The 13034-nt window shown below is 38.0% G+C and overlaps 1 protein-coding gene across 2 annotated transcripts in view; it reads left to right on the forward strand.

The window, feature by feature from the left end:
* Positions 1-13034, forward strand: part of micu1 (mitochondrial calcium uptake 1) — a 104132-nt gene that overhangs the window by 73943 nt on the left and 17155 nt on the right. For both annotated transcript variants that reach the window (XM_077246665.1, XM_077246674.1), the window contains 2 exons: positions 9673-9787; positions 12393-12475. In XM_077246665.1, the coding sequence (XP_077102780.1) occupies positions 9673-9787; positions 12393-12475 (198 nt within the window). The remainder of the gene's footprint in view (positions 1-9672; positions 9788-12392; positions 12476-13034) is intronic.

Consider the following 13034-nt stretch of genomic DNA (forward strand, 5'->3'; position numbering starts at 1 on the left):
TTCATTGGACATAGTAGACACCTTTTTTTTGGCATGTGCAATTTATGAATGAAAGAGTGTAGTGGGTCTAGACAGTGACCTTTTTCTAAAGTCTGTCTGGTGTTTTGTGTCGTACTTTGGGTCTTAACTAACATGCTATATTTTCTTTTTTTGTTGTTATATAGGAAGTACTTTTTAATTCAACACACTCTTAAAAAGGTTCTTGGTTGGCATCTATGGTTCCATGAAGAACCTTTAAAATCCATGGAACCATTTCATTTCACAATAGTGGAAAATGTTTCTTCAGATTATTGAAATGTTCTTCACACAAAGAAGCAATGTTTGTTTTAAGAACTTATGAAAGTTTATTTTAGGAACTTCTTATTGTTGATAGAAACGATAGAAATAGAAATTGTGTGGTTTGTGTTTAAACTGCAGCAGTTCAAAATGAATCATCTCATGAACATGACGACCGATTAGCAAAGCTTGAATCAAACTCACTCAAAATTCAGGCCATTTTTTCCCCCCTTTTTTATTATTTCCCAGTATGTGTCTTTCTAACGGTGTCTCTAGAGAAGACAGTTTACTGTGTTATTTCTTTTACATGTACCACAGAAACTTTATGCACACTTGTATTTATCTACATTCCAAAGGCCCTGATAATACTTTAAGAAAAATCGAAGAACGAGAATCTGATGACATTTCAGACAAAATCAGGCCAAAACGAAGTTCATTTGGAGTTAGTCAAAACAGCTGTCTTAAAGGATTAGTTCACTTAAAAAGGAAAATTCTGTCGTCATTTACTTACCCTCAAGTTGTTTCAAACCTGTATGAATTTCTTTCTTCTGCTGAGCACAAAGATTTTTGGAAGAATGTCGGGAACCAGACAGTTGATGGACCCCATTGACTTCCATAGTATTTTTAAGTCAATTCTTTAAGTCAATGGGGTCCATCAACTGTCTGGATACCTACATTCCACAAAATATCTTTCTTTAGTTCAGTCTGTCGAGGTCAAATGTGAGTAAAAACATGAAAGCACTGGAGACCTGTAGAAATTGAAGTTGTAATTCTGCTTGCTTTAAGGCAATGCGTACTATATAAATAATCGTGACTTGACGAGTGCAGAATAGCAGAGCTCATGCTAACATATCGTCATTGCTATGATCAGATGCTTTCTAATCTGCTGTTTTCTCACTGCTCTTATTTTTTTGTGTTTTTGTTATTGAGAGGAAAGTGCATAGCATATCTGTACCTAACACAAAGTACTGTGGGATGTTGGTGCCATAACTCGTTTCAGTCTCTGTGGTTGGCAGTATAAAGCTTCCCTGTGTTGTAGAAAACTGGTACCTGTCAAGTGATTCCAAAATCCCACAGAGACACTGAAAGATCTTATTTCCAACACTGCCTTCATACTGCAAACTGATATGCGCATCTCTATTAAAATATCAGAGGGGGAATAGGAAAGGAATCAAGTTGAATACAAGAGCCAGAAAATCGATAGTAATGGGCCATTCTTATGCTTCATTGACAGTGTTTTTAAAAACTCCAACTGCCTATTTGTTGGACAAAAGGAGCTGACTGTATTTCCATCTAGCCTACTTCATGGATAACTGATGATCCTCATGACTCCTGCGTAGTGCACTCCAGTCAATTCCGTTGTGCTCCGTCTAGTGAGAAAAAACAAGATGTAGAAATGTTCCCTATCATGAGTTCTACTTTCAGCAAACATTTCAATCGTTCTAAAGCTCTGCAGTGAAACTTTCTTTTGGAAAGAACTTTAGGAGAACTTTATTTTCCAAAAAGAAAGAAACATTTTCCAACTCTTCCAAACGAAAGAAACAAGCAGTTATATACTCACAGTGAAGTTCTTTTCCATTCTTCACCGTCTTGAGAGCACCGTTTAGATGATTACGTAAATATGTGTAATGTGATTTCCTCTCAATAACAAAATAAAAATGACGGTGATGAGAAAACAGCAGTTAATAAAAGAATCTGATGCAATGTGGAAATGTTTGAATGAGCTCTGCAATTCACCGGAACTCAAGTCATGTCAAGTCACATTTATTTATATAGAGCTTAATGCAATAGATTGCTTAAAAGCGAGTAGCTTTACAGTATTAAACATGAAAAATAGTTTCAGTGTCTCTATCAATAAGAATTACAATTCAATACTTTGAAGCAGCTCTCTAGTGTGATCATGTTTTTACTCGTGGACGTCTGATCTTGATGGACTGAACTGAAGAAATGAACCAGAGAAGATTTCCACAGCAGAGAAGGCGGAGCCTCAGAGCCACACCTTCCTTTGACGTAATCGCCGTGGACCAATGGTAGTTCAAAGATGTTTACCAGCCACATCGGACTTTTCTGGAAAGCTCACTTTAGCAAGCTGTTTTAAACACCTGAAACAAACTCCAAACGAACATCGTTTTGACCTGGTTTTGTTAAAAATTACGTCATACAAGTTGTTCTTCGATTCCGCTTGACGTGAATCAGGGCCTTAACAGGACTGTGCTCGAGGACGTGCCTCCTCGGACAGGAAACTGCTTGTCTGTGCTCGTGCGCTCTGTCCTTTCCACATAAACGGCTGCACTGAAAATTAATCAGGCTGGCTTTTCAAGAAAGAAGCCTCAAGTGAAATGATTGTAACCTTTTAAAGGGGACCTATTATGCCCCTTTTTACAAGATGTAATATAAGTCTCAGGCTTCCCCAGAATGTGTCTGTGAGGTTTAAGCTAAAAATACCCCAAAGATAATTTATTATACCATGTTGAGTTAAAGCACAAAAATGCTGTTTTCGTGCATGTATCTTTAAATGCAAATGAGCTGCTGCTCCTCACACACTAATGATGCGCGGGTTGGCTTTTTTCCCAAACCGCAGGTCCCGCTTTTATGAAATTATTCGTCCCGCCCCGCCCCGCACCCGCGACTGTTAAATAGACATAGGCATTGTAATGTAAATGAAAACAGCCTTTTATTTCAGCCTGAAAGTGCTTGGAAACATCGCCCTGTAAACTGGCAACAACATTGAACCATAAATTATTATGAATATGAACCATAAATCAGGTCATATTAATAAGATACATTTTCAACATTTACAAAGCAGCGTTTGTATTCATCTAATAGGCTAAACCATTTTTTTATTTCTTAGACCCCCCACAAATATGTCTTGACATGCTGGAAGTGCCCGTTTTGTGGCTCTCCTGTTTGTATATTTTTAACACGAATTGCACTTCACGTAGCCGAAACTGCTGTTGTCTCTTGTGCTGCAACTATTTCTGAGAACCGGTCCCAAACAAATAAATTCCCGACCTCAATTTCTCCCGCACCTCGTCTTCCATCTCCACTTATATTTCTCCATTCTTGTTGTCGTGGCTGGCGGCGGGAGCTGCTTGGCGCACCGCTTTCGCGACGTGTCACGTGACGCCAAAGGTTTGGGGACATCACGCAAGTTACGTTGCTACGGCATTCGTATTGTAACCTTATCAAAGAACCTAATAAAATATCCAAATAGATATTCCCAAATATTTAATATAGGCTGGAAATAGCAAAGCAACATACATGGATTTTTGAAAAATTTTGTTTTTAATGACCCGCCCCAACCCGCCCCGCAAATAAAGTGACAATTTCTTTCACCCCATCAACCCGACCCACGGGTTACCCGCTGGGTCCGCGGTTTACGAGTCGACCCGCGCATCACTATCACACACTATCCAGAAGCCTTTACATCTCGTGCCTTGGATAGTCTGCCAAAAACTAACATTTTAAAGCCTTGTCAGTTTAAACTTCTGATATATGGTTTTCTGAGCGCACACATCTGCAGCATCCGCACAGAAAGCTGGATGTTAGCTGGAGATTCCTGTGAGTATTAAACTAAGTTCTCTTTCATGTCTTATTGCACTTAAACTATCAAATAAACACAAGTTTATGTCAAAAACACACAAAGTTCTCATAAACACAGCCGGTTATGTCTGTGAATGTAAACGGAAGGCAAAGAAATCACATGTGTATATTAGATGATAGATCTGTGTATTAAAGTGACAGCAGAGAAATATACAGTACCTATAGCTGTAAATGCTGTTGATATGAACCAAACAACAGAAGAAAAACACACACTGCAGACACGTAATTATGTTCAAAAACAATATAAAAGTGAATTTAGCATATTAGCTCTCCTTCAAATGAAAGCTAAATATAGAGCGTCAGATCCTTTTTGCCACCGCAGTAGCACACAGACATACACACTGAAGCTTTAAATTAAACACTAAAGCTTTGTCCACTATAAAGTGACATTTGCAGTGAGAACAGTTTAGAGCAACATGAAGCCATTCGTCTGTGAAAATGACAGACAAATCAGAAGCAGCTGGGGGTGGGTCAAGAATCTCAGACATACTGAGTAGAAACTGTACCATTTAATTGCTATGATGCCTCTTATAATGGCATGTCTGGTTACCCTGACACTCTCATATGGATTCCTGAACAATTCCCAATTGAAAGTAATCCAGCTTAACTTGCAAGTGTCACTTGTAAGGCAACAACAATTTATGAGGACAAGTGATGTCCTGCAAGCATGCATTTTTAAGTTACTAGAGACTTAAGTTTCTAGTACTAGTTTCCAAACACTTTAAAGACTGTTCAGCATATTGCAATATGTGTAGCACATTTTTCACTTCATTATTGGTGCAAATGTAATTCGTAATAGTACATTTATGTTGTGGATACGGCTGATTAATATCATATAAGGTGTGTTTGAGTAAGCTAATTAGCAAAGTGGTTCAAACTGCTGTTCAGCTCTTTCAGCTCAAGTGTGTCAATGCCAAACGTACTGTTGTTGGATCGGCTGAATCAACTCTTTCTGGATTTTCTTTCCTCTAAAAACATTATTAGTTCATTATTAATTTAATATGCAACTCCCCTAAACATTAATATATAATATGTAAATTAATATATAACTTTCTCAATTTTAATTAAACCATACTGTCGATGTAAATAAATGGTTTAAAGGGGAATTATGTTTTGTCTCCTTTCCTTTAGTGTGTAATATAACTGTTTATGCATTTAAACGATCTGCAAAGTTACAAAGCACAAAGTCCATGCCAAACGGAGTGAATCTCTCTAACAGAACTAACTACTTGTCTGTAGTCCTGCCATTATTTTTAGTGATTTACTGTGAGTTTATCACTGTGTCAAAACCACATTTAAGTTGACGTTTTAAAAGCGATTCCTCAGCATTATAACCACAAACTTTTGTTGCAAAGCTGGTTTGGGTCGATCAGCTTGTTCTTCTTGACTGTCATTATCGAACTCGGGCTCGAACTGACACAGCAGAACTGACGCCACAGTTAGTGTAGTTACAGTAGTATTTACAGCACCTCATGAAGTCTCCAGGCCTGATACTTGGCAGTTATGGTAATGAGCGTTACAAACACGAAGTGGATAGACCAATTACAACAGTAAGTGTAAGTGGTAGACCAATTACAACAGACTGGGAGTGGCGGGTTTTAAAGAGACCAAAACTAAAACACAGTGTTCATACAGAGGGTGAAAACAGGTGCTGCAATAGTGTAAATCATAATAAAATTAACTTTTTTTTTTTTTACATTAAATCATTTAAACGTATTCTAGAACAGTGTTTCCCAGCCCTTGTCCTGGAGTTACCCCCAACTCTGATCAAACACACCTGATTCAAATCATCGGCTCATTAGTGGAGACTTCAACACCTGAAATGGTGTGTAAAGAATGTGTACAGTTGGGGGGGTACTCCATGACCAGGGTTAGGAACCACTGTTCTAGTAGAATTATGAAGCTGTAAATGAGCGTAATAGGCACTTTTCAGTATCTTTCATCATTGATGAAAAAAAAAAAAAAAAACTTAATCAACAAGCTCTTTTCTGTAATTTTATTGATACGATTAACAGCAAATGCTACTTGTCTTAGCAGAAGTGGCCTTTGGAAAGTTCACATACTTTTCATCTCGAAACCAGAATCAAGTGTTCTTTAGGTAGTTAAACCTGGAGAACAAACTTGAATAAATCAGTGTAGTATATAAGTTGATTCTTTCCATTATGGCAATATCTCCTTTGTTTGAAAGAACTAGGGGAAAAATATGGAGAGAAAAAATCCCCAAATCCCCCTAAAATAGCATGATGTTCTATTCTAATCTAGTTATGCGTTTAGTTTGAGTTTAGTGCTTCTGCAGTGACCTTCAGCTGTCAGATATCTGTATTTACTTTCTCAGTTGTTAAAAAAAATCTCATAAAAATGAGCTTTAGGTGTCAGCTATTGCCCCCTAATAAAAATAAAAATGTCCTGCTGAGCGCCCTTTCATAGTGTTATGATACTATAGAATTTCAGATGATATTCTGAAAAAATATGGAGAAATTCCAATGAAATTTCACCATGCATGATACCGATTTTTGTGATATCACATGAGCATATGAATATTGAATTGAACACTTTTTCCTAAAAAGTTGTCAGCCAGCATTTTAGATAATTTTCCTACAAAAGATTCATGGCCCCCAGAATAATTTGTTGTATGAGCATCTAAACATGCAAAATATCAAAAAAAAAGTACAGAGCCTCTGTCTTAAAAAAAAAGTTTTATTCTAGCTTCATGCATTATTTATTTAATAAACACATTTTTAAAAAAGCAACATTTTGAGCGAAAAGCTGATAAAATTATGTTGTTTGTCAAATACGGATTCAGAACGATGATCAATACATAGATCAAGTCCATAACACCCCCAAAGCTTCAGAGTCCTATACCTCATCCTGGGTCGACAATTCATTCAGTAACAATAGGCAGTTTTTGTTTTTTTTGCTTGTTTGTTTGTTTTTTAAACATATGCATCTCCTTACATTTACTATCGCTTGTTTCTGCTTGTTTCCATATAACAGTGGAAACACAGAAAGCCGGAAAATTCCGTCAATGGCATGGATAAAAGATAAATATATTAAAAAAAGTTATCATATGTTGACAATATGTCTACATTCAGATCATGAGTTACAGAGACTGTAGAAAGGCTGTTATAGTTTTGCACTGAAGTGCCAGTGTGTTTGACACCCACACTACTAATGTTGGGTAAGACTGCATCTCTTGAGTGTCTCTGAAGGTGACAGCAGGGACACAGTGTGCCCGGAGCTTATTAGCCCACACACACACACACACACACACACTTGCTGTTGTCGGCATCAACCGCCACACCTGCTAGCTGCTTGAGCGCATTTCCACTCTAAGTAGTTTTCAGAGCCGGTACAAAAATAAGCTGTGTCTCCCCAATGCACATGCTTGACCCTCTATGTGGTCAAATTCAATGTTATGAAAACAATATGGTTGCTATGCCGTTGCTTGGGTGTTCTTGGTGGTTGCTATGGCATTGCTTTGCATCTGCTAGGGTGTTCTGGGGCTGTGTCTGAAATCAAATACAGTTAAATAGTGCAGTGTTTGCGGGGACAGATATTTGTAGTGATATCCGAAACCATGGTGGACATTATTGAGTGCAGTCATTACATCCCATAATATACCTCAATAACGAGTATACGACTGATGTACACTGAACTTCTAGCTGCTACAGAATATCTATGCACTGTGAGCGTCACGCTGAATAATTTCTGGCTCGATTTCATTAACTTACGACCATTAAGCCTTTGAAATCTTTTTAACTGTTTGTATCACCAACCAGGTAAAATGTAGATGAGTAATATCACACCTCTCCTCAACACACAATTTGAAGTAGCATTCATGTCCACAAAAAAAGTGTTGCAGCAGACTTAATTAATAAACAAAAGTGTGCTATGCAGTCAGCTTTTAAATAAACCCTGACCGGGTGATCAGGATTGGCTGAATAATTAAAATGCTACTTAATAAATGGACATGAAATACTGATTCAAATCACTTACTACTAACACATATTGGTGTGGATGCAGCATCACACAAAAGTTAAAAGTTACCTTATTCTTCACAGGTGTTTGTCACCCCAGTAGTTTATTCTGCAACCTAGAAGCATCCGGTAATAGGGGGGTTACAAAGATAAAGTGAGTAGTGGTTGGCGTGTCATGTGATTTCAACATGGCGGCCACTATGGGGACGGACTAGGATGTTATACAGCTTGTATTAGGCCGATGATATTACTGGAATATTTACTTGATGTGGGTGGAAATAATTTAAAATATTTTTGTCAAAATTACTATTTATTTATTAAGATATAGTGAGTAGTATTTGGTTGGTCATTTGATTTCAACAGTTGAGTTCAAATTATTATATTATTTGGTGAGAAAGAGAGACCACAACTAGCACAGTGTCATTAAAAAAAAATGTTTAATAGATATTTGGAGAATGTTGAAATGGTATTTCAAAGACATGCAAAAAATCAGTGAAGGGGTTTAAGTAATAGCAGTAGCAATACTAGCACTAGCGAACACCGCTAATAAGAGTTTCAGAGGGAAATCTAATTTTCTGTTTTTGATTACTGAGGCTGCGGTGAATATGGAGGCATGTATCATGTGTTATCAGCTTGTATCATGTTGCCACAGAGGAAGAATGGGAAGTATGTGTGGGACGCTGCATAAATGTGTGTTAGCATGAAGTGAAAATGGCTGGAATTGGATGTATGTTACGGTGTGTGTACACATATGGTGTGTGGTGGGCCTGATTGGTCAGGTTGTTTTAATCCGTTCTCTCTTCCCCACAACACACTGATGGGAACCACCCCAGACAGAGGTAACAATAAATCAGCAGAAAGCTGAACTCTGGCATGCTATTTGTGTGTGTGTGTACAGTATTTGTGTTTGTACTTTCACACTTGAGGGTCCTAATGAGTACATTTTCTGTGTCTTTCTATGTCAAAAACAGGTAGAAAACTGTGTTCACACCACTGTGGAGTCGCCTTCGCACATGCTCATACAATGTGAACCAGTTTACTGCAGAAATGACAAATACAGTGTGATCTTGCGATTTGTGCCAGTCAAAGCCAAATCAGTGGTTTACTGTGTTGTTGTTCAATATACGGATATCAGAGCTGGTTACCTAGACAACATTGTTGAACATCATAGGCACCATTATCACATGCTGTTAGGTATGCACCTACGATGTTAATAACTGCAGTGTAGATGGTCAACATTTGAACACGCATATGATTATGAAGATGCGCATAACCCCTTGATTCAAATGGTCAAATGCATCTCCGATGACTAAAATGTTGTTTATGAAAACCCTCTTAATTTGAGCATTTGCACATTCATATGATGCCCAAAAATGCTATTTAGGTAGGAAATCTTGGCCTCAAATATGGTGCTCAAAAATGTTGTTTAAGTTAGACAATCCACTCCAATGATCTACGATGGCGACCCCCTTGATTTGATTGTTTGACCATGTCAAAAAATGCTGTCTAGGTAGGCAGCTCACTTGGTTTTGAAACAGCCTATGTCATGTGCTGTTCTATAAGTGATACTTATGAAATGTCTGCTTTAATGATCTTTTCATGTTGTTATCTCTTTTGCTTGCGTCTTGTATGACTCTGCATCACTTGCATGATTGTACTGTGCAGTGTCAGTGTTAGCATGCTAGTTCCCTTCTATCCGCTTCTCTGTTCAGACTCTGTGGAGGTCAGCTCTTAAACTGAACTCAGATGCACTATATGGTGCTCCACAGAAGCATTGCTGACTCTCTCTCCTCTGTTTCTCTCTGGGCACCTACAGAAGATCTCTCAGGACAGGGAGAAGTTTGCAGATGAGGACAGCATTTTCTACACTCTGGGGGAGTGTGGACTCATCTCTTTCTCTGACTACATCTTCCTCACAACCGTCCTCTCCAGTAAGTCTCTGAGCCTCTGTCTGTATCTCTTTTGTACCACTTTTTGTTTTGCTAATACTGGCCACACACCTGAAAAATTTTAAGCCCGATTTGCAACACCCAAACGATCGGGGGCCGTGGCCCGAATCGAGACTTGTCGCAACCAACTTTTTGTCCAAAAATCAAAAATCCTCAATTGTGTGGTGTCATTAATATTATTTTACTGCTCCCGATTGAGTCGGAGCCTCCTAGATCCCATGTTTGATATTTACGTCTCTTGAACGGGCTGCGTCCGACGGGATACCCACAATAGCCAATGAGAGCGAGCAAGCTTCACCAATTGGATGTTGCGTGCTTCTATAGCTGAAACATGGCAGCCACAAACATGTCACGAAAGTGGAAAATTGTGAAAGAAGATCGACTTGTACATATATGGCAATAGTACAAGTGCCTTTATAATGGGTAGTGCAAGAACTATCACAACAGGGCCAACAAGGGAAAGGCATGGGTCCATTTTTCAATGGAGTTGGATGAAACAAGCGAGTTCTCCTTTTTTGTTTTTCTTCTGAAGTCACGTTTGATCACACAAGTTTTCTGTGACATCTCGAGTCTGTGGAAATGCCACTGTGAAAAAGTTTTTACAATCTCACAAAAGTGTGTGGTCTCTCGGTCTGGACAGATTGTCTAGTGTGTGTGTCAATCAGTTGAAACTGTCCTTGTGTCTATGGTCTCCTACGGTTTTAAAATCAGTAAAGATTTAGTGTGACCCAGGCCTAATCAATAGAATGTTTTTGGACTTAATACTGACACCTATTGGTGTGGAAGCATCTTTACACATTTAGGCAAGGCAAGGCAAGGCAAGTTTATTTATATAGCACATTTCATACACAATGGTAATTCAAAGTGCTTTACATAGAAGAAATTAAAATAATCAAAAGAAATCAGAATAATTAAAACAGTTTAGAATAAAAGATAAAATACAGAAATAATCAAATGAAATCAGAATAATTAAAAAAATAAAATAAAATACAGTGCAAACAGTCGGACGAACAGTGGCACAGTGCTCATTCAGTAAATGCACAGCTAAACAGAAGTGTTTTGAGTCTGGATTTGAATGTGACTACTGTAGGAGCACATCTGATCTCTTCTGGAAGCTGGTTCCAGCTGCGGCTGGCATAGTAGCTAAAAGCAGACTCGCCAAAGCAAAGCAAACTTTTTAAGCAAAAGTGTCCACTTACTGATTTTATTATAGAAGTATTCACTCCCTAAGTATACCCCCCTATTATTGGACACTTCTAGTTGCGGAATGAACTACTAGTTGACAAATATGCATGTGAATACTATACAATTACAAATACTGCAAATATTATAAAGTGAAAAAGATCAAATTTGATTGGTCATTGTGTTTTCAACATGGCAGCCACCATGAGGATGGACCACCCTTATGTAGGATTAAACAGCTTTTATCAGGCCACTGATATACTGAAATTTTCACCTGACGTGAGTGGAGATCATGGAGTGGAGTGATATTTTGGTCAAAATTACTTTAATATTTTATTTAGTGTTGTAATGACATTTAAAGTCTATGGGAAGAAGCAGGCCGGAAACCGGCGAACGTTAAACAATACTTTAATCACAAAATAAACAAAAAACAAAAAGAAAGTATGCGGCATTCATCCGTAACGGGCTGTCACTTTGAACTAAAACCAAACAACAACATAAATGTCCCAGACCTGGTCTTCTATCGTCCTTCACGTTGTCACTCCTCCTTTTATTCTTCCTGAGCTCCTCCATGAGACTGGAGACAGGTGTGGCATGCAGATGACGCTCATTAACGCTCACGCCACCGGCCCGGCTTGCCACAAGTGGAAAAATGATTGATAATTATATTTTTAACCAATAAAGTTGCAGTAAGCAATTTCTGGTAAACACAGTTGATATTTGAAATCACCAAAACAAACACGCCCCTACCCAAAATTAACACACACCTATCGTGATGGCTCCGCCCCCACATTCACGTACACAGGCAATGACTATGTTGGAATCTGCTGTGCCTGCCGCCTGAGGGTATGATGTCATCAATAAGTGAATGCAATTTGTGTTACTGTAATAATTCAGGTCGAACCTGAATATTTCATACCTGAACATAGTCATTTCATCTCAAAAACAAAGACTGTTTTCATGAGCAGCTCCCTACATATCACGATAATCCAAGTAGGCTAACTAACATGTTACAAATGTGACAAGATTGAGGGGTCAAAGCAATCACTAAAAGCGGAAACAAAAAGAAAAACCATATATTAGGGAGTATGGAATCTCACTTTTCAGACACTTAGGGAGCCGATGCTTGAAACAGGCGGTGGAGGAGGTTAATATGTTCCAGGATTTATACTAATAATAATGCAAATGAACAAACAAGCTAAGATCACACGAGTGTATTCAAGCAAAAGACAGCATCGCCCCTTACTGCTGATTGGCTACAAGTGTATTTTGGTGCTCGGTCATATTCACTATTTTTTATCGCTGACAGCTCCTTTTAAGAAATGCAGAAATAGTCATTATGTGTAAGTGAAAGTACATGGTGTCATATCTTTGGGTTGCAAAATTCTGTTTCTTCCCTATGCAGCTCCTCAGAGGAACTTTGAAATTGCTTTCAAGATGTTTGACTTGAATGGAGACGGAGAAGTCGACCTTGAGGAGTTTGAGCAAGTAAGTGAACACAAATGACAGACCTAATCCGATTTTTGTGCATATCCTTTTAGAATCCAATCATATTTAGCAAGTGTTAACTGTGATTTTGACAAATCTGTGTCAACCTACATCCATATGTGGTTTGAAATCCTATTCGAATCACATTTCTGGAAATTTGTTTTGACCACTCTGATCGGATTTCGCATAGCTTTACTGACTTTGTCACTTTTCCACGCCGCATAATGGCTGAAAAAATAAATTCAAATTTTATTCTTAAATATGAATAATATGAGAATTATGTTCAAATTTAACGGGCATAATTTCATTTAGATTGAAAAGGCATTTGGCTGGTCTCTTGAGGCCACAAGAGGGCGCAATGGGCAAAATATCAATGAATGCATTAAATAGTTTATTCAAAGCAATGACATAACTGGACTGTCTGTACAAAAAAAATTGCATAACATTTAAATTAACATTTATAAATCAAATCTAATTTTGTAAATTGCATAAACAATTATGAACAAAACAGCATCATTTATTTATGCATAGTTTAATACAAAGAGCCGTACTGTTTTGT

The sequence above is a fragment of the Siphateles boraxobius genome, unplaced genomic scaffold, assembly GCF_051911475.1.
Source record: "Siphateles boraxobius isolate OS27281-9 unplaced genomic scaffold, OSU_SipBor_1 104, whole genome shotgun sequence".
NCBI lineage: Eukaryota > Metazoa > Chordata > Actinopteri > Cypriniformes > Leuciscidae > Siphateles > Siphateles boraxobius.